At 39.7% G+C, this 23,314-nt stretch overlaps 1 protein-coding gene across 1 annotated transcript; it reads right to left on the minus strand.

Annotated features, from left to right (window-relative positions):
• Positions 1–2,807: 2,807 nt before the first annotated feature.
• On the minus strand, positions 2,808–22,839 carry LOC310741135 (chondroitin sulfate proteoglycan 4-like). Its single transcript, XM_083568653.1, has 10 exons — positions 22,672–22,839; positions 19,492–19,655; positions 13,683–17,171; positions 12,351–12,800; positions 11,219–11,395; positions 9,198–9,396; positions 8,961–9,092; positions 8,644–8,825; positions 7,700–7,877; positions 2,808–6,397 (listed from the first exon to the last, which is right to left on the minus strand). The coding sequence occupies exons 1-10, from the start codon at positions 22,751–22,753 to the stop codon at positions 4,302–4,304; spliced, it is 7,149 nt and encodes a 2,382-aa protein (XP_083424779.1). The 5' UTR covers positions 22,754–22,839; the 3' UTR covers positions 2,808–4,301.
• Between the last annotated feature and the right edge of the window lie 475 nt (positions 22,840–23,314).

The raw sequence follows: 23,314 nt of genomic DNA on the forward strand, positions 1-23,314 counted from the left end.
AGGACATTCCAGGCGAGGCAGGGAGGTTCGGGTTGTGGCTCGAGGTCGGTTTACTGCAGCGTTTATTATTTATAAGATTAATATCCGAGGATGAGATTTTTTTTTCACTGTGCTCGTGCCAGAACTCTTTTTGCTTCGGATTGTGATGCTGGAAAATGGACATTCCCTGAATTAGTGCTGAAAAAGATAAAAATCTGGTTTTGCTGTGGCCTTTTGTTCCTTTGGACTTTAAGTTGGGTTCCTAAAAGATTAAAGATGGCTAGAGGAGACTGTCTCACTGATTAAACCTCCAGGATGCAAACGGATATCGGCGAGATCAATTAATGCTGTCTTACCTTTAGTAACCTTTCAGTCTGAACTTCTTCTCATTATAAAAATAAACATCAAAATAGCTCAGCCTCACCTAATTTCACAAGAAGTGACAGTTTCTCTAATGGTATATGATTTTTAGCTAGCAAAATAGCTAAATGATTACCTCTTGTGATTTTAACCAGGAATCACAACCATCAGGATGGTTAACATATCAGTCACATGTTTGGAACCTGTAAGTGTGAGTTTCTTGAAAAAATTTTTTTAAAGGCCTTCAAGATAGTTCTAGAACAACTGGACAACTTTGGACGAAATTCTAGCGCAATACAACATTCAAGAATTATTCAACATCACCATCAACAACATGACGTTCTAGATCTATTTTAAAACTTTCTGGTTAAACTGACAAAATTTTAGAACAACAAAGCAAAAGCTAGATCCATTTAAAATGCTATACAAAATTCTAGAACTACATTCAAAAAAACTATTTAGCAACATTCTAGAGCAACTCAACATTCTGGAACTATTCTGCAACTTCCTAGAAAGAACTTCAAGTTGATTTTAAAGCTACTGAACACAATGTAGAGAAATCCAACAACAATCTCGAATGATAGGAAATACTATACCTACAGAACAACATTCAAGAAGTACTCAACAGCATTTTAGAGCAACTTAGAATTCTGGAACTATTCAACAACTTTCTAGAAGAACTTTACAATAACTACTGTGAAATATACAAGAACGACCCAACAGCATTTTAGAATGACCTGAATGCATTCATTCATTCATTCATTTTCTCCCGCTTATCCGTAATTCGGGTCGCGGGGGCAGTAGTCTAAGCAGGAGCCCCGCCTTCGACTGCTACCCAATCCTCACAGCACCGTCCCTCACGGTCCCTCCTGCAGGTGGTGAGCCCACGGGAAGGCGGCCCCACGTCACTTCGTAAGGGACCCCCGGAGCATAGAGGGTTAAGGGCCTTGCTCAAGGGCCCAAGAGTGGCAGCTTGGCGATACCGGGGCTTAAACCCCAGACCTTCCGATCGGCAACCCAGCGCCTTAACCGCTGGAGCCACCACTTCCCCTGACCTGAATGCATTCTAGGTGAACTCAAGCACAGTTTAGAACAATGTGACACATACAACTTTTCAAGACCATTCTAGAACTGCTCGAAAACTTTCTAAAACTGCACAACACTATTTAGACACTATGCTACAGCATTCTAGAACAATTCAAGAACATGTTATATCTATGCAACAACACTGTAGAACCACATGCCAGAACAGACACACAATTCTCAAGAGACTCGTGCAGTAACTCTGAGTGAGAGAAGACACGTCAGGCCGTTCTCTGTTACCATGCCGACTGCTGAGAGAGCCACTGAGCTCCTCCACACACACACACACACACACACACACACACACACACACACACACAGCAGCTGAATAATTTATCAGAGCTAATGTTTCTTTCAGCACTGATACGCACGAGCAGACTAGCACTCACACACTCAAGAATCCAGCTCCACCCCTCTGAGCTTCTGAGTAAAAACAGCAAATTGGGCATGAAATTATTCAGAGGAACATGATTTAATTTAGTTTTAAACAGGTTCAGGTAGGTGAGGGAGAAAAGATCTAGAGAAAGATCTAGACAGCACTTTCAGCTTCAACGAGAAATCTACAAAATAAAAATATGAATTGGATTGTTGCCCTTTTCCCAAGTACACCACTGTTGCATGGTCTGCATTTGCATACTGAAATATGATTGGCTGTTATGAATTATGATGCAATACCTGTTCAAACGTTCTTAAAGCATTTTTACACTGATCAGAAAATACATTATATGGCCAAAAGTTTGTGTACACCTTGAACATCTCGTTCCACATTTGATCCCCATTCGCTGTTAAAATAAGCTCCGCTCTCCTGGAAGGATGTTCTACTAGATTTTGTGAAGATTTATGGCGATTCATTCATTCACAAGCTTGTTAGTAAAGTTAGTTCCTTATAAAGGTGAGGTGGGGAAACCTGGGGTGCAGTCAGCATTCACATTCATCCTTAAGGTGTTCAACAGGTTTGGAGCTCTAAAGCAGGAGATCTTCTACCCAAACCCATGCAAAGCAGATCTTCATGGAGCTAGCTTTGTGCAAAGGGACATTGTGATGATGAAGCATGAATAATATCAATGGAAACACCCAAAACACGTTGAAACATTTTAAGAGTCAACCATTTCCAAAGATTTCTCACAAAGTGGTTCTACAGGTGCGTGGATAACAGCTTTATAAAAACGTATTAAAGTAAATTAATTTCTTTTTCGCTTTATGCTTCTCTATGCACTGTTGAATTGTCAGATGCGACTGGTCAATTCAGTAACGTTTCCATAGTAACAGATAATTCACAGGGCCTTGGACGGGAAACGCGCCACATAATCTACGCCTGTTAATAAACGGATAATGTAAATCCAATGGAAAGGATGTTCTAAGTGCTGGATTACATGACAAGCAAATTTATTTCTGTATGTTTAATTAACTTCGAAAGCAAGCAAAGTGAGACAGGACAAAATGACAACATTAGATGTAACCATAAACAGATAAAAAAAGATAAATGCATTGTTAATTGGTTTTGTAACAAAACATATATATACCTGTTGCCTATCTGCTCTGGTATACGTTAAATGAAACAGTTGTTTGTGTTCAGTGTTCATGTGAGACATAATGAGCAGTGCAAATATATACACCAAAAATTTGTGGACACCTGATCATAAGATTGGTATGTGCTTTTTGAACGTCCCATTCTACATTGAGGTCCATTTGCCATTATAATAAGCTCCACTGTTCTGGGAAGATGTTCCACTAGATTTTGTGGAGCTTTTGTGGAGATTCGTTCAGCTACAAGGATGTTGGTAAGATCAGGTACTGATGTAGGTGAGGTGAGGAGGCCTGGGGTGCAGTCAGCATTCACATTCATCCCAAAGCTGGTCGACAGGGTTGATGACAGAGATACGCCATGTAAAGCGTATCTTCATTGAGCTGGCTTTGTGCACAGGGACATTGTCATGCTGGAGCAGGTTTGTGAAAGAAACGCATATGGCTGGAGAACTTAGGTGTCCCAATGCTCTTGTCCATATAGTGTATGTTTGCAAAGCTAGTGTAACGCGTCTGAGATCATGAAGATTAAAATATAACCACAGTAACAAAACTTTTCTGTAATCAGATTACAAACAAATTATAATATTTTTGTAACATCTTAGTTGGTCACAAAATATGCAGTTCTTTAACCTTTAACAAGATGACTACGCTCAAATACTCTGGGTATAACAATAAAAAGATGCACAACATTTGGTAAACAGAATTTCTTAAAAAGGTTCTAAAAGAATTGGGTAATTGGGTTGGGTAATTTCACACAAGTGAGAAGTTAATAGTGTTTAAAAAACCACATGTTTAACATCCGGTTACTGTCCTTACAGAGTTTTCTGTGGGTTTCCTTTAAGGACTTTTCACACTTTCGCCAGACTAAATTGCTCCTAGGTGACCAAGAATCCTATTCAGAGTGTGTTTCTGCCTTACGTCAGTATCTTTTTCAGGGTTTATTCCAGTCTTAACTCATAATCCTGAGATCCAAAAACACTTGATGGATTTGACCATGCATCCTCAGTTCTTCAAACATGCTGAATAGTCCTAAATTTGCCCTTGTATTCCCAAGATCCAGCTCAATACTGACCAGGAAAAAGTAGTAATTTTGAAAATAATCATAAATGATGATTCTGTGCTCAAAGATATACAGTCAAACTTAGTACTGATTCTGTCTCAGGATTGGTGTACCAGAAAAGGATTGTAGATTTAACTCAGGTTCCACAGCAGCCCATGAAAAGAAAGTTCTCTCCATGCGATTCTTCCCACCTCCGACAAAACATGGTGTTAAGTGGACTGGATACTTTGCCAGTAGGTAAAGATCAATCCCATTAAGAGTGCCAGATGATTTTATAACTGAAGATGCAGTTTTAAACCCAGTACTGATTTGATCTCAGAATTGGTGAACCAGGAGAGGAATTTGGTGTTCCCTCAGGATCAACGGGAGTCCAGGGACAAACAAGTATTGTAGAGTCAGGGAGTGCTATTTCAGGTACTAAGGCCCCATCACGTGCTAAAACAGGGCTTCTAGAACACCTTGGCATAAGTGGGGTCACTACAACAGAAGGAACAGTTAGACTTCTCTCAGGCAGGCCCAGATAAGGGGTTGGAGACACAATGTCTTCTATAGAATTATCTGAAAAGTCTTGAATCATGGGTGGCTGAGCTCGCTTCTCTTGCCTGTGCCTGAAAACTAGAATTAAAACAACTAGGATGACGATAAGAAACAGACAGGCCAGGAAAGGTAGAATGATAAGCAGTGGATCAGATGCAGGTCTTGGCAAAGACTCTACCCTGATTGGTGTGTTTCTGTGATGATCGTTGTGTCTGCCTGATGTGGACTTGGGTGCATGAAATACTGAGGACCTTCCTCGTGTGTGGTTCCCAGAACGGTTTCGTGTTTTGGTTTTTGGAGGTACCCAGTCTGGTCTTTTGGTTGGGTGAACACGTGACTGCTCATTCATGTGTGAAACAACATTACTTGTTCTGTTAAGAGAAGGATGTATGGTTGGATGCACTGGAGCAGATGAAATTACATGTTTGCTTGTCATTGGATCGTAGGGTACAACCATGAAAACAAACTCTCCAGTGGCAGGCTGAACATTTGCAGCTTTTAAAACAAACACAAATGAGTCATGAAGTGCAGATGCAGTTTTGTTCTGCACCACAGCCGTTGTGTTACCATGTACAGAAAGAAAGTTTAGGTGCTCCTGGATGGCAATTCTGCCTTGTTCAACATCTCTAAAGGTAAACGATTCTATAGAGTCTGAAGCAGCTCCGAGATTCACTGTTACTTTTACTAGCTTGCCATATTTTGGAGGAACAATGATCTCAAAAATCGGGTCACTGCCGCTGATGGATGACAGCTCGCTGGCATCTAAAATATCTTTTCTTATCTTAACAGGAATACCATCAGGTATACGGACTTGTTTTCCAAGGTGTATCAGCGGCTTCACTGTGATATTGAACACCTGATTGGTCAGGTTGCTCTCGGAAGTTCCAACTGTGAACTTGAAGCTGTCTCGAGAGGAGGACAAATCAGTCATTTGATAAGAAACCTCCCCCAAACAAAGTTCGTCCTGGTCAAAATGTGTGATCTGGTCTTCCTTAATCAAGAGCCTGCCATGACTTGGCTGCTGTGTAATAATATACTTAATGGGTGAGTTTTTCTTGTTTGTTACTGCAGCTAAGTGCTGGAGGGTCAGGTTCCCTGTAGTCAGTCCTTGCATGAGAGTCAATCCAGTATTATTTACAACCTTGATTGTGATATTGTGAACTTCAAGGTTGAAGAGCTTATAGAGGGGACGATGGAAGCCATCGGTTACACTGAAGTAGAATATCCCTGAGGTAGGATGACCTTCTTGAACAAAGTGCACCCTTCCATTATTCACATCAGCTTGGGTAAACGTAACAGTTGATTCATTTAGCCTATCTTCAAGGGCCAGGAAGCCGTTATTAGGTTTGCTGATCACAGTGTAGTGGATATCTTCTGGTAAAGTGTCCAGATCTTCCACATGAAGGTTTTCGGGACCTAAAGCTACAGTTTCTCCTTTGACCACCAAGAGACTGGGGGCTTGAGTTTTCAGTAAGGGAGGCAGATCATTCACAGGTGTTACAGTGATATCAAAAGTCTCTGACACCATAACATTTTTCCCATGTGGTTGCCTAACAGGATTCCCGATAGGGTTTAACCACACATCAAAACTGAAACTGTCAAACGTGGTCTCTGAGTCATCGTGCACATAAGTGATGCCATTTCTGTCAAGGATGAACTGGGAGAAGTCGGGTTTCTCACTGGTCAGGTTACGTTCACCTACTACGATTGTCCCGAAGCGTGGTAATGTAGTGACTCGGTACCAGATCTCGTAGGACTCTCGTTCTTCATCAGGTAGCTTCCCCATCAGATTTGAGGCATCCAGCTTAGTGTTATCGATCATAACCCGACTGCCTTCGACCACAACAGTTCCTGAAATACCGAATAAAAATGCACATGAGCAGCTAATAAAGTGTATATAATAATTTTCTTTGCATTGGACTGAGGTTCTATCTGTACCCAAAAACCATTTTCTCTATATTTATGCTTGATGCCTGATTACATTGATTATATCATCGGTCTCTCTGTGTTCCTTTTAACTCATCATTGTATTCCACTCTATCTCACATACCTGGCGTTTTATTTCCTGGTCAGGTGTTTGTGTTTATGAACCGATATTGATTTTCACTGTTCCTTTGTGTGATTTCACTTCCTAATCAATCCTGCATGCTCAGATGCAATGACACTAATCCTGATTGAGACTGTTTGACTTTTGACCCAATGGCTTGGAGATTTTCTGCCCTCATTGTGAACTTCAATGTTAAAGCTCAATACATATGGAATTGTGTTTGTCCCAAAAGTGTTGAAATTACCATTTCAAGAACAAATACACAAAAAGAAAGAAAGACTTAAACCAAAAGGAATGAAATGCAACATGGTCTTTAAATAATCAGGTTTCTTAGTTAATATATTCATAAGTTTTCTGCCCAAGTTTGTTTACATCCTGCAAGTTTGCATTTCCTCATGAGGGCTGGGGCTTAACAACACTGTAACAACACATTTTCTCTAGTGAGATTTCGATTGGCAGGTCCTGGAAGTAGTAATTTCAACAAAGTTTGGAGAGCGTTCTGGATATGGTTTTCTGTATAGTTAAAGACACTTTGTGGAAATTTCTTTTTTACTTACTGTACTTAGTATATTCATAATTAATATTTGAGGTTTGGCCCATTAATCATTACTTAATGAATAAACCACTTCGCATATTGCTTCCAGAATGTGCTCCAAAATTCGTGAGCTGTGTGTAATGAACCAAACCTCAAATATGAGTTACTGACTAATTAACATACTCCAAACACTGTAACGATTCAGAGAACCACATTTAGAAACGCTCCCGAGAATTTGGTAAAGTCTCTACTGCTGGGATTCGGTCATCCAAATCTCACTAACCAATGAGAGTAAAGCACTATTAACCCCGCCCTCAAACAAGAAATTTGTGTCAGAACAGTGAAACGTTATTTATTAAAATGTTTATTTATATATTTGTTATATTACCCCTTCATCTGTGTAAAAGTGCTCTGAGACAATGTCCATTGTTAAAAGTGCTATACAAATAAAAACGGATTGAAGTGAATTGAATGTAAAATTGAAGAGGAAAAAGATACATTTTAGAGCATAAACTAAAACTAGGAGGCTCATACATGAACCATAGTAAGTTACGTCAGAAACTGTTGTAACCTGTGTTAGCGAGTAGGACGCTCCTGTACTCCGGGCTTGTGTTATCGTAGGAGATGTGGATGTTAAAAGTGTGAGGTGGGAAGGAGGCAGGAGGAGAAGATGCAGTGAAGATGAAGGAGTCAGTTGCTGTCCATGCTATCGGTTCAGTGTGTTTATACACAATCAAACTGTCCTTTAACTGCGGAGAAGAGAAATTATTAAAAACATTGAAAATATCATTCAAACTGATTTCAGTGAAACACATTTGTTAACAAAGTTTCCATTTTTACATTTACAAAGACTTATTTTTATTTCTATTATTATTATTCGCATATCAATGATACACAATTATTTATCAAGTTGGTGAAAATTTTTTATTTTACATTTTATCATTTTAGCTACAAAATGCAAAGAAACACAAACTTGTGTTTTCGAAACAGTCTGAAAGTTACAGCTTCATCTCTGACTGTTACAAAATGCGGATACTTGAGAATCCTTCCCTGTTGAGGAAACATCTCCTTAAAGAAAACTTGTGCTCCATATGAACAATATTATTTTTACACCAGAAAAATGATTGCTGCACAGCTACAAAGCTTTCATAGCTACTGATTCAAGAGTTTAGAAGTTCTTCATACTGTATGTGCATTGTTTTTTAAGAAGAAAACTATATGGCCAAATATTTGTAAACACCCGGCCATACGATTGCTATGTGCCTCCTGAATATCCTATTTTACATTTAGTCCACGTTTGCTGATATAATAAGCTCCACTCTTCTGAGATGGTGTTCCACTAGATGTTGGAGTGTGGAGCTTGTGAAGATTTGTGAGACTTTGTGAGATTTGGAGACTTTAATAAGTGCAGAATAGGATAGTATATTATAATATTAATTCCTGAACCAGAACCTTGCATCAAACTAAATTTCACTTCATTATTATTTCTAAACAGGAACATAAAGTAAACCACACCATGTTTTGAGTGAAGGTAGATATCGGATTTGTTTTGGTGGGATCGTTGCCTGGGGCATGGATCAGCCTGCCCAGTCTTGGCGGTGAGGTAACGTGATAGACGACGGTGCGATTCTCATGAACGTCATCGTAGTCATTAGTGGCAATGAACAAATCTTCCGTGGAGATGACTTTGGAAGACCCTGAAACAAAATCATTTAAAGAATTCAATGGTGAGTTTAATAAAATTTGAGGAAATATGAAGTTCAGTGTTACAGTTTATCTTGAAGGACAATGCCAGGGCAACGGTGCAAGTGAAACATCATTAGAACAATAACCTGGAAACACTTTGAGTTCACGGTTCCTCTCCAGGCTGAGCGTCAGAGATCGGGCAGCGATGCTGAAAATTTGCCTGGGTGCAAAATTGACTCCATCATTCACCTGGAAATGAAATCCACCAAACATGGCACCTTTGGAGGATAAACCAAATTCAAATCCAAACTCAAAGTCATGTCATTGCTTATAATGTAATGTGGATCATTATTAAAAAGGGATGTGATCTTGTCGGAACTCACCGCTGTGTACGAACACCAGCTGACGGCGGTGGATGTGAGCCTGGGTGAAGTTCAGGACCGGCCTGGAGGGGGCGCTTTTTAGGGAAAGGTGTCCGTTACTGGGCGGAGTGATGATAAACTCCAGGCTCTCAGGGTCAGAGTCAGGGTCAACCGCACTGAGGTCATCACCGGTGATTTCAGTCACGGAGTCCACCCATACCTGTGGGAGAAAAAATTCATTCTGCTTTCAACATCTATAAACTTTATTATTTTGTCTTTCTGAGAGTCCGCAAAACAATTTCTTGCTAATTAATAAATTGTAGTTCCCTTCTGTCACATAAGTGTCCAACATGCTAGCACTTGGGTATTGTTTGTAATGTTAGCTAGTTTGCCTATAATTAGCCTACTTTCAGATAAAGAATGTGGCTAGTTTAAATTATACATTTGCCATGGCTAGCATAATATTTGAATTACAGATATTAAAAAATACATTATTATACATTAGCATATGCTAAAGCATGGTTTTGCTGTCAATAACATCTTGTCAATCCTGAGCCAACTTGGAACTTGGACATCGACAGGAGTGTTAGCTTACTCCTGTAGCTTAGCTCGCTAACAGCATTCTTCCAAAATAGCCAAATGGACAAACTTTGTTGCAATGCATTTTAAGTCAAAGTGTAAAAATTTGGAGTTGTGTGATATTTACATGTAGTTAGAAGTTTAGCAGTTCACTCATTATTTATTTTAAGAAAAGGTGGAAAATATTCCATTAATGTAAGAAACCTTTTTTAATTAGAGAAGAAATGTATATGCTAGAGATAAATGAGATATATGTTACATTGCAGTAGGATTCAATCATTTATTCTAACGTTTTTTAGTTTGTTTCTGCACAATAATAATATTAATAAGAAGAAAAAGAGTATGAACTGTAAAGCAAACAAATTTCAACTGAAACATAAACTACTGTAAGATCATATAATACCTGCAATGTGTGTGTGTGTGTGTGTGTGTGTGTGTGTGTGTGTGTGTGTGTGTGTGTGTGTGTTTAACATATAGTGATATTTGGCGTTGCAACAATATTTTGTAAATCAGTATATTTATTTTTATTCTTCAGGAACTTGAAGTGGATTTTTAAAATTCTAGATCAAACTAAATCCAGACCCAGGAGCTAAAAAGACAAGCCCGAGTTTTCAAGCCTCCTGGTGGAGAAACTGAGTATTAAAAATCTGAAAGGTTTTCTATTTTTATAAAAACAAATCTTATCAAAAGATTTATACTTAATACTATTAAAGTAAGCAAATCAATTAATTTGTATAGATATTATATTATTGTTAGGATGGAACCATAGATTATGGCAGACAGACAGACAGACAGACAGACAAGCAGACAGACAGACAGACAGACAGACAGACAGACAGACAGACAGACAGACAGACAGAATCCTGTAAAGCCCCTTTATAAACAAACACAGCCAATCCTCATGCAGTGATGCGGAATGTAAAGTGTGGAATGAGAAGAATTTAGTCAGATAATGAGAACAAACCTCGTCGTTCTCTCTGCATCATTCACACATAATAAACCAGAGCACCCCCCCCACACACACACACACACACACACACACACACACACACACACACACACACACACACATTTGTGACAGTCGGGCTAATTAAACAAAAAAGCACAAATGAGTTGGTTGCAGAAGTATTTACCCCCGATCAGTACAGTGAAGTCTTCTAAGATATTTCTTAATCAGCATCTGGATCCTATACAAATTCTCCACAGTTTTTTAATAAAATGGAGTTTTTAATCACTTCCTGGTCTTCGATTACTTCAACTTCGTTTACTAACAAACTCAGACAGAACCTTTATCACGTGACACTTTAACTACACACGTGACTCTATTCAACATTTTCAGTTTGCAAATAATGTTGCCAATCACGTCCATTTCAGTTCACAATATGTTTAAATTGACTGTTTCAAAATAATTATAATTATTAAGAATATTGGTGTGCGTCAGTGGTTTATGAAGCTCCTCTTACCCTCAGGATCCTGTTGACGGTTATAACTGGAGCCTCGTCGTTCACAGGCATGACGCTCACGTGTATGACACGGGGAACGCTCTGCTTGCGCACGTCTGTGTCATTTGCGACCAGAGTGAAACTATCTGCTGTCGTCTCGCTGCCGTCGTGGACGTACGATATGAACTTGTGTTCAACCTGTGCAGTAAAAGTATAACTTTATACATGTATATTTATAAACAGGCTCGAATCATCATTCTGTACAGCCGTGCTGAGCAGAAAAGCATCTCAGCATGCACAAAACATCACATTCTGAGGTGGAGGGGCAACAACAGCATAAGACCTCATCAGCTTTCTTTCCTGTTAGTTATAAAAAGACTATAATAGGAACAGATTCAGACAAACTGGTCAAGTTTCCAGTCTTCAGCCGCCCAGTTTGATGAGATTCTGGCATACCTTTCTGATCATCATGGTTCTAAAGAGTGATTATCTGATGATTTGTGTAACTCTGGTGTCAGCCAGCAAGACGCTTTATTCACAGCATGTTTTTTGTTTTTCACACCATTCTGTATAAACTGCAGAGATTTTTGTGTGTCAAAACCAACAACTATTGTTAAAGCCACAAAGATCACACATTTTCTTCATTCTTACGTTGATTGTGAACATTACCTCTAGCTCCTGACTTGTATCTACGCGATTCTACACTTTGTTCTGACTGGATAACTGAATAAATGTGCAGGTGCTTTAAAAATTTACATTAGCAAACAATAAGGTGAATGAAATAATAAATATTCATATAAGGCATTAAATTCTACATTATGTTGAAAATCTTTTTTGGGGGGTTGGTATAAATCTCTACATCAAAACAAGTGGAAATGAAATGCTAATGAGGCAAATAAAAAATATAATCAGAAACCCATATATGGTACAAATGCATGAATTAGCTGATGAATAGAAAAACATGTGAAACAAAACTATAAATTAATGGCTGGAGGATTGAGTCAGCGGTTATAGAAGTGTTAACAACAACCAGTGACCGGTTTCTGTCGCATAACCGGAGAAATAATAAAAAATATTTGTATAATAATGAACTAATAATTTATAATAATAAATGTTTACTTATTCATTTATTCTAACAAGTGAAGAAACTGACCTGCACCCTGGTGAAAGATGGAATCGGAACCCCAGGAATCCTGGAGTGCTCTATACGGCCGTGATGTGGACCTTCGATCACATGGTACTGGACGTGAAGTCCTGTAAAGTGCCGACCTGCAACCTTGATTACATCTTGGTTTAGACCTTTCGAAGATCCCTCTGTCAAGGTAATATTTGAGACTTCAAGCGGTAGGAAGAAAGGAACGATATCCACAAACACCATCAGATTACTGACTGTAACGATCCCATTTTTTACGTCCAGTGTGAAAGAGTCGCTGGTGTGTCCGGGTTTCTCCTGGACGTACTGGAGGTGACCGGCGTTAATGTCCAACTGTGAGAACTTTTTGATGTTAGAACTGTTCATGTTAGAAAGCTTTAGGAAGCCATGTGATGGAGGTGTTTTCACGGTGTACATGATCTCATCTGGTTTGTTATCCTCATGAACTACCTGAAGCAAATTATTGCAAAAACTGGATTGATTTATCGGTTCTCCCAGAAATAACACAACAGAACATTCCTTTTAGTTTCTAGAGAAATTCTGGATTTTATCTTCTAAGGGTGCAGAAAACACCACCATATAAATTTACACTGATCAGGTATAACATTATGAGTGGTGAAGTGATTAACACCAAGTATCTCTTAATCACCTGTTAGTGGGTGGATATATTTATAAGGCTGCAAGTGAACATTCTGGGTGAGCGTAAGACTTTGATTGAGTTTGATGAGGGCCAAATTGTGACGTCTAGACATCTGGGTCAAAGCATCTCCAAAACTGCAGCTCTTGTAGGATGTTTCTGGTCTGCAGTGGTCAGAATCTATTAAAAGTGCTCCAAGGAAGGAACAGTGGTGAACTGGCGACAGGGTCGTGGGGGACGAGGATCATTCATGCAAGTGAGGAGTGAAGGCTGGACCGTGTGGTCCGAGCCAACAGACGAGCTCCTGTAGCTTAAATTCTGAAAAATGTCATGCTGTTAATGTCCGACGTGTCAGAACTGTTTTGGCAGCAAAAAGGGGACCCACATAATATTAGGAAGGTGGTCAAAATGTTATACCTGATGGATGTTTGTGGCTGAATGAGTTGTTCATATAGAAACACTAAGATATTACCACAATCAATAACTTTTGATAAATCAATTTTCAGATGCTCCACTATTGAATGATTTGCCATGTTTACAATAATATCAGTAACTGAGCGATGATTCACTCGAAACAAGGACAAAGACCTGCAATTTATTTTCAGTTGTTTATACACACCTGAACACAGGTAAGTGTGCCTTGTTAATACACATTCTCTTACACAAATCATGACTATTATCCTTGTGATACAAACCTCAAGATCCTTTTTGCAAATTCTAACAAGTTTCCCTTCTTCCACCACGATGGAGTGGTTGTGGGTGACTTGTGGAGGTTTCTGGTGGCTCTCGAGGTAAACATTCACCACCACGGTCACATCCAAGCGCAGCCCATTTACCGTAGCTGTGAGGCTAAAGGAGTCCATAAGGTTTCTCTCATCGTCATGGCGATAGATTACATGCCCCACCTTCACGTCATACTGCGTAAAAGCATCAGCCTCGATCCCACCACAAAGTAGAATGCCATGACTCGGAGGATAAAATATCTCAAAAAGGACATCCTCGTCACTTCGGACATCAGTGTTGGTAGTGACACTGAAGTTGACTGATTGTAAAACGGCTTCCTGTCCCTTTTGGACTAGAAGGCCAGTGTTGTTAGCCACCCTTAAATAAGGATCCTGTGCGCTTACTTCAAGTAGAGTAGATATATAATGCTTACCGTCAGATACGAAGAGTACAAAACGTCCAAAGCTTGCACCTCTGTGGAGAAACAGCACTCGCTTTTCCTCCAGATCTCTTTGATGGAACTGATAGAGCTTGTGAGAGGACTCATTTACCAATACTAACTCACCAATCGAGATTCCCTGTCTGGTATAAAGAAGCTGTCCGTCATCGTAGTCCGAATCAGGGTCATGGTAACGAAGATCCTCCGAGGTCAGGAGCCTCTGGCTATCCCGCACAATGTCAAAAACTTTGTCCACAACACGAACAGGTTTTTCATCATTCACTAACTGGATTGAGATGTTAAAAATGCCTTCAATGTTTCTCTGAGATGCCAAAGCACAGAAGGTAAACGCATCACGTGTTGTTTCGCTATCATCATGAGAGTACAAGATGCGTTCCTCAAGAATGTCTTCATCTGTAAACTCCAGTATACTGTTGTTGGCATTGTTGATTCGGATTAGTTTCCCATGTCGTGGGCTGCTCCTGATGGTGTACTGCACAGCTCCAGACTCAGGCATCTCAATGAAAAGATTGTCCTTAGTTATGACCTTACTCTCACCTTCCAGGAGGGAAAGTCCTTGATTTCTCAGAACTACGCTGTAAACATCGGCTTTGATGATGATCCTGAAGTCATGTCTTCCGGAATAGGAATATTCTGAAAACACCTGAAAGCTGAACATGTCCTTCAGGTTTTTGTTTGGCTTTTCATAAAGTTGATACTGCACTTTTTGATCAGTGATGTTCATCTGGCTAAAAGTAGAGTTATTTTTTAGGGGCTTGCCATTGAAAAGCAAAAGCCCTTTCCTTGGTAAAGTCAGCAAGCGGATGTGAATATCATTCTCAGACAGTTTCACATTTTTGGAGACTATTTTAAACTCCTGAGTTGTCAGTGTGACTTTATGACCATGGTTTACTTCCATTTTACTCCTGGTGACCTTGTATTGAATCCATCGGACCCTTATATGAACAAGAACCTCGTCTGTAGCCACAGAACCAATGCTGATTTTGCATTTAAATTCATCGGTTACATTTATCGACTGGGGACCATGAAAGGTGCTAAGATACCTGAGACGATCCTTTTCCAGAAGCTTTGGTGTAAAGGTACTAGTTTGTTTCCACGCACCACTGGAATGTAGCCGTTGCAACTCACCGTAGACAGGCAGGTCAACGACGTCGTACCGGATATCCACGGCTTGCTTGACCACATTCACCTGCACAGCTAAATGTCTGTTATCGATGTAAGAAGCTCGGCCCTGGATCACATCCACAGCGGTGTTATTTACAACTTTGTACTCCAAGGAGACAGCCATAATTCTCAGCACGACCGTATTGCTCACTTTTTCTCCATCGCTCACTCTGATCGCAATTCTAGAGTTCTTGATGCCTCTGTGGACGAAACACACCTTCCCCTGTTCCAAGTCTGAGTAGGAGAACGAAGTCACAGGTTTTCCTGGATCATCTGCAAGTTCCAAGAATCCAGCGCTTGCAATTAGATTACCGAGTAAAGAGAATACAAGCTCTGTGTAGCTATTATCAGGGTCAGTAGCTCTTAGCATGTCCATGCTCAAATGTCGCTTGGAATTCTCTAGAACAATAAAAAGGCTTCCCTCTGGAAGGCTGAGATCCGGGGCATCGTTTATAGGTGTGACACTGAAGTTAAACCTGTGCAAGTGGCTCCCCTTTAAATAACCAGGCACCTCTTTATTGGTACTGGTGGTGAAAACAGAAAACATGAAGAAGTCCTGAGGATCTTCTGAACCTCCATGAACATACATGATCCGGTTATGCCACAGATCCAGAAAACTAAAGGTATTTTCCTGTTGATCAGGATCAACATCGAGCCTCAGATGCCCGTGGACCGGCTGCTCCTCGATGCGAAACATGATCTGGGATTGCCGGATCCCAAGCTTGTGAAATTCCGGATTTAATTTAATGTGCTTTGACTCAAGAGGTGCTCGTCCACCCTCGAGGACTTCCAGGTTATTGAGAAGTAAAAAGGCCTGCGCCTTCTTCTTGTCTAACTGAGGATTTTCCGGGGGAAAAGTCTCTGGATTTGTCGTGGTATTCGGTTTAACATGTTTCACAGGCTCACAACCAACCGAAACGTCTTTGGTCACCGTAGCATTGGCCAGGCCGAGGTTATGGTCATTGACTCTGATATTTCTAAGACAACCTTTAAAGGAGCCACCACTGCTGTGATTTGGAACTACAGAGAGCAGACCATTTCTACGCACTTCTAAAAACGTGTTCGCGTCCACCCCACCCAAGAAAAGGGGGCCGTTAAGCTGGAGAGCCCTTGATTTTGCTCCGAAGCTGGAATTCAAGATCTCCTCGTTAAGGGTTAACTGAAGAGTCCGAGGTGCTACATAGAGCCTCACTGAGTGCCAATCTTCTCCAGTAATTAATGTTATGGAGCTCAAAGCCATCTTACTGCCATCTACTCTAACTGCAGCAACAAGGCGCTTGTGTCGTATCTCCAGAGCCACGTAGTCCCCCTTCCCTGCAGAGCTGTACAAGAGAAGTCCGTTTTCAGCTGATGTATAAAACTCACACGCAAATACACCTTCCTGAGGAACCTCCCACATCGGCAGAGACACGTACGCTTTGGAACTGAAAAAACTGATGGAGTCGTTCACTGAGGCTGAAAACTCTGGGCTGCAGCCCAAAGACACCTCATGGACCATTTTATATCCAGAGTACGGCCTTAAAGATGAGAGCAAATTGTGTTTGTTAAATAATACTTCATCCAGACAGCCACGAAAGCCCACGTGAGATATAGCTGTAGCGCTGAAAAGATAGAGCTTATCTGAATTCTCAAGTCCACCGACGTAAAGTCCGTCCTGAATGCTGAGCTCCAGGTCAGGTCCAGGCATCCCCAAAATGCTCGGGGAGCCTTTATCGACAGTCAGACTAACATTGTGGCCATCGTGTTGGAGTTCAACAGAGTGCCAGGTAAGGTCATTCAGGTGAGCTGCTTTCTCTGAGCGAAGGGTGCGTTCACCTGATCCGAGTTCGATCTGCACCTGTGTTTGATTAAAAAAAGGATCAAGCTTATGTTAGTAACATGAGATGGTGTAGCTAGATGAGAATAATTTAAATTTTTATATTTATTTCTAACCTCCCTGCTTAAAGGTCTGTTTTGTGTACCAGCCCTCTGGATTTTCTAGATTAGTAATAATTGAATGTACGGTCAGAGTTCTCGATTTAAAACGCAGCTCGAGACAACAATCTCAACGACAACATGAGGTTCTAACAGAGCTTTTCAGAGTGTTTACACTTACAATTATGGTATTTGCCAGACACCCTTATCCAGAGCGACTTTATCTCATTTATACACTGAGCACATGAGGGTTAAGGGCCTTGCTCAAGGGCCCAACATTGGTAACAGTGGTCCAATATCTTAACCACTAAGCAGCCACTTCCCCCTGTTTAATGTCACTGCTAAGCATTTTTCTGTGTGACTTGGAAACCTGATGTTTAGGGATTGTTTTGGCATTTATGTGCTAAATGTCATCCTTTAAATATACAAAATATGTCTTCTAATGTCGCTTCTGTTTCAGCACACACATGCAAAGTCTTGCATCAAAAATAGCCCAGTTTTCTACTGCACTTTGGGCCGTTTCACACACAGGGGGAAATATTTTACTATAACAAAGCAGTATTAAGTAAGTGTATAAAGAGAGTGTTTCTTTGGGTTTTAAATCACGTACGTTATGGACAGTATCAACAGTAGTCCTTTTCATAAATCAGGATTTTAAAAAGACAATGTGGTGTGTTCATGAATGAATCAAAGTTTTGGGAGTGTCGTCTCTCTAAGAGGCTTTCAGACAGAACCAGGGGGAAAAATGCATGATTCTGATTGGTTAATCCTGTTTTCTGCAGAGCAAGAAATAGCTTCTAAATTGATTTAGGTTATTTGATTTTGTAAAACTTTTATGAACTTTTATTTATGAATCCACCCTATATGGACAAAAGTATTGGCACACCTGACTTTTCCAGCAATATGTAATTCCTCCCCAAACACAAAGTTGGAGGCACACAATTGTATTGGACGTCTTTGTATGTTGGAGAATTAATTCGCTTAAACTAGGAGAAGATCCAAGCCTGTTCCATCATCATAATGTGCACAAGATCTCCTGCTATAGAGCTCCAAAGCTATTAAACATGCTGAATGAGCACAAATCTCCACAAGCACATTCCAAAATCTTCTCAGGAGAATGGAGATTATTATAACAGTAAATGGAGACTCAGTCTGGACGGCGATGCTTAAAAAGTAAAAACAATCTTATGCTCAGGTGTCCACAAACTTTTGTCTATATAATGTATGTAATGTTTGTTACCTATAAATGAGCATCATAAAATACACACGCTGTTTTTAGCTACTCCTCAGGCAATGATACATCTGGTAAGAGAATATATTCATCCCTGTCAGACTTCCTCAACTCAGCAAAAACAAGCGAGAACTTGTACATCGGCAGGAATTCGGTTTTACGGGTTGACTTTTCCTCAGGATTCCCTCCTGGGCATGAAGATAATAATTAATCAAGGGTTTCTGAGACATATCTCTCAGGATGGTATTTACCCCAGCTTTAGGACACATCTCTGGAGAAATGTTTAGAGATTTACAGGATTTTATGTTGGGTTGAGTAAATTATTTAACAGAGCACTGTGTGTTACAGAGAAGAGGATTATTACATCTTTTTAGCTTTATTTTTTATCTCTATTACATTTTTTTTTTTTTATATAAAGCTATATATTTTTTGTATATTATATTGTGTATAAAGTTTGTATATTAAAATGTATAAAAGTTTTCACACCCCTGTTGTTTCAATAAAAAAATTAAAATTATAAATAAAATCAATCAACTAATCAATTAATTAAAAAGGTTGAATGTGACAAGAACAAAAGCTACAAGATATGTGAAAAAAAAATATGAGAAGTTTGTGGTTTGTGTTTTTTTTTTTTTACCTTTTTATGTTATTGGAGATTCTCTGTTGGATTTTTGATCTGAATGTCATGAGTTCAAATCCCAGGCACACCAAAATGCCACTCCTGGACCCCTGAGCAAGGCCCTTAACCCCTTAACTGCTCAGTTGTATGAATGAAATCAACTCTCTTGATAAGAGCATCTGCCAAATGCCATACATGTAAATGTTCTGATTATTGTGAACTTTGTTGTTCATCGTAACTGCCGGTTTTACGGTGATTATGATATTAAATTCTTGAGTCTTGTGCTTTAAATGAATCTTTTCCACTTGTACTAACTGTAAATGGAATTGTGTCTCAATCTTATCGTTATTACACAATATTAACACTATCATACCAAAAAAAAAAAACACACACCTGGATAAAACCAGCCTGTAGCGCCACCCACAGGAAGTCTGTCTCTCCGGCAGCCAGGAAGAGCAGCCCATCTGTGCTGGAGGTCCGAAATCGCACGTGGAGCGAGTTTTTACTCGACGACTCCACGGTTTTCAGCTGCACAAATCCATCGCCATAGAAAGAGGCTGTAAAGTGAGAATGAGATTTAATTAATGTTTTTTATTTATTTTATTTATTTATATATTTTTTTTAATGGTGTGCAAATCTTTAGTTAATGTTCAGTGTATTTCTGCAGATCATAGGATCAAATTGGTCCGTCCATCTATCTATCTATCTATCTATCTATCTATCTATCTATCTATCTATCTATCTATCTATCTATCTATCTATCTATCTATCTATCTATCTATCTAAAAATCAATCCATCCATCTATCCATCCATCAATCCAACCATCCTTCCATTCATCTATCAATCCAACAATCCATCCATTCATCCATCCATCCATAAATCTATCAATCCATCCATCAATCCAACCATCCATCCATTTATCCATCAATCCAACCATCCATCCATTTGTCTATCCATCCATTTATCAATCCATCCATCCATCCATTCCTCCATCCATCCATCTATCCATCCATTAATCTATCAATCCAGTCAAAAACAGCCTTCTTCCACTTTAGAAATATTGCTAAGGTAAGAAACGTTATCTATATCTGATGTAGAGAAGCTCGTCCTGGATGTCCTGCATCATTATTAAACAAGCTACAGTTTGTCCAGTATGATATGATCATATAACCCTAATCTTCTCATCCCTACACTGGCTACCTGTTAAGTTTCGGCTTCTCCCATTAGGGGGCGCCACAGTGGATCATCCGTCTCCATACCCCCCCTGTCCTCTACATCTGCCTCTTTCAGGCCAACTACCTGCATGTCTTCCCTCACCACATCCATAAACCTCCTCCACGGTCTTCCTCTTTTCCTCCTTCCTGGTGGCTCCATCCTCAGCATTCTCCTACTGATATACCCCATGTCCCTCCTCTGCACATGTCCAAACCATCTCAATCTCACCTCCCTCACCATGTCTCCAAAATGTCCTACATTCGCTGTCCCTCTAATAAACTCATTTCTAATCCTGTCCATCATCATCACTCCCAACGAACATCTCAACATCTTCAGCTCTGCTACCTCCAGCTCCACCTCCTGTCTTTTACTCAATGCCACTGTCTCTAAACCGTACAACATCTCAGGTCTCACCACATGCACATTATCAACTTGTGCTTGTTAATATCCACTGCTTCTCGTTTTCTCCCCATCGAGGCATCCTGAGGTTGCTCCAGCTCCAGTCACGTCCCACCTCATGAAGATTATGGACATTTAAAGAAGTAGATGTCGCAAACATCCTGAACCATCTAGAGACGTACCAGTGCCAATTGGATACTGGACCTCTTTGAGTGTTTAAAGGCTCTGGCATGGAGAAGCTGGTGTTGGATCTGTGATGATCTCAAATGTTTAGATATTTTATGAGTTGCTCAGTAGCTCCTGGTTTATAACCACAAATGACTGTAAAAGACTGTAGAAAGAACATCAGTCATAATCACACACTCCAGTGCTCATGTTAGTTCTCACTCTCCAGTGTTCTGTAGTGTTTAAAGACTATAATCACACTCTTGATGTCACCCAAATGAGGATGAGGTTCTGCTTTTAAGTCTGGTGCCTCTCAACGTTTCTCCCTCATAACATCTAAAGGAGTTTTTCCTTCACCACAGTCGCCACGGCCACATCAGGGATAAACACACACCGTTCACCTTCACTCTTAAATTCTGTAAAGCTGCTTTGAGACGATGTGTGTTGTAAAAAGCGCAATAGAAATAAACTTGACTTGACTCTTGATCTTATTTAACTCTAGTTCATGTTGTTTTCTTTCTTTTCTGACCCACTGCCTTGTTTATTGACCTCTGACCTCGATTCACAATTTGAATTCATTAAACTATTTTATATTCTATTACATGCACAGACTGCATGAACAACTCATTCATTATCAGATTCACACTAAACTCTCTGATCTCTGAGACCCGTAAGTTCAATATTGATTTAAAAAAAAAAAACAAGCACAAAAACAAGGTCAATGATTTGTAGGTTTAGAAGCAAAAAGGACCGTCGTTCCGCACATTCCGTTCCACAGGGTACCTGAGGGCATCAGGATCTAAAGATTTGTACTTAATAGCTATATATATACATTCACACACACACACACACACACACACACACACACACACACACACACACACACACACACACACACTGATGCCCTACAGCATGTTACACAGACTAAGTAGTGCAACTGCTGTTAATGTTAATGTGTTATCAGAATTCAATTAATGCACTGAGTGTGTTTAAAAGCACGACAGCAGGACTGCCAGCGTTTCCAGAGCAGTGTGTCGATCAGGATTACACGTCATCTGTGGAAGAGGATCATCCGAGAGATGACCCGAGTGTATGAACACACTGTTATTAGACGTTTGCATTAAACACACGTCTGCTTTGAACCACACACAGTTTTCTGTAAGGAGACGTTTAGGGAAGGAGTCTCCAGTGTCAGCGCTTTGTAACAATCAGACTTTCCAACATCTTCAGGACCGAAATGTGTAGGATTAGTGGCACAATTTGCAACAATAAATGGATTAAAAGTATGACTCGTTCTTTAAAGTGAAGTGTAGCTCTATGCTGTTGCTGTTGTTGTTTTGTTGTTTAGTGTAGCACCAGGGTTCCGGATGAACGTTGTTTCGTTTTTACTGTGTACTGTGTACCACTGTGTATAGTAAAAATGACAATAAAAGCCTCTTGACCTTTAATCCATAAAAAAGTGCAATCAGTGTTACATTTCTGCAGTATAAGAGTAATAAAAAAAAACCCAACAACGAATAAATACAGAAACTCAAAAAGAGAGAAGATGTGAATAATGAATTGGGAAGAGGTGAATATAGAATAGAGAGAAAGTGAAGGATAAACAGAGGAATAAAAAGGAAGTGTATAATGAACTGAATGATGATGAACAAAGGAATAGACTTGAAGTGAAGGATGAAGAACTGACAAATAGAGAGGAAGTGCAGGATGAAGAATAGAGGAATAGAGAGGAAGTGAAGGATGAAGAATAGAGGAATAGAGAGGAAGTGAAGGATAAACAGTAAATATCTTACCTCCGTTCGCAGTTCTGTTCATCACAAATAGCAGAAGTAACTTCTTCAGCAGGTTCCTGACTCTCAGCGCACACCGCCGCATCTTTCATAGTCTGTAACCTCGTTTAGAAACTATTTATTTGGCGGGAATAATAATAATAATAATAATAATAATAATAATAATAATAATAATAATAATAATAATAATAATAATAATAATAATAATAATAATAACTGTGCGAGCTCTAAACACTCACACACACTCCCAGACACACACCCTGAACTAAACCCCTGCACACAGTGTCAATCAAAATACCTGCACGCTTCCATGACGTAACCCGCTAAGCCCCGCCCACATACTCAAACTTGTGTTTATAATGAACCATAAATCGGATCCAGGGTCATTTTCTTCTCTGGCTGAGTTAATAAACGTGAATAAAAACCTGTATTACAATATTTATATAATTAGCTACAGTCTGTTATACTGATTACAGTCCTAAAGGTGACAACCATTTTACCTGCGTGTAATGATCACGTGATCTCAGTATCTTTAAAAAAAGGTGGATCACAGTTATATTGACGTGTGCAGTTTCCACAAAAACCACTAGATGGGGGGGTTTGATATTTTAAATTCACAATGCAACTAAGCAACAAGTTTAATGTC

This window comes from Silurus aristotelis (assembly GCF_946808225.1).
Source record: "Silurus aristotelis genome assembly, chromosome: 18".
NCBI classification, from domain to species: Eukaryota; Metazoa; Chordata; class Actinopteri; order Siluriformes; family Siluridae; genus Silurus; species Silurus aristotelis.

What these genes read in the sequence shown, in the direction of transcription:
- LOC310741135 (XM_083568653.1), bottom strand. Translation starts at nt 22,753, where the DNA reads ATGCGGCGGTGTGCGCTGAGAGTCAGGAACCTGCTGAAGAAGTTACTT. An exon ending in TTTGCAAAAAGGATCTTGAG is followed by an intron (nt 12,801 to 13,682) that starts GTTTGTATCACA and finishes AATTTGCTTCAG; the next exon opens with GTAGTTCATGAGGATAACAA. An exon ending in CCGTCAACAGGATCCTGAGG is followed by an intron (nt 9,397 to 11,218) that starts GTAAGAGGAGCT and finishes TTTCTCCCACAG; the next exon opens with GTATGGGTGGACTCCGTGAC.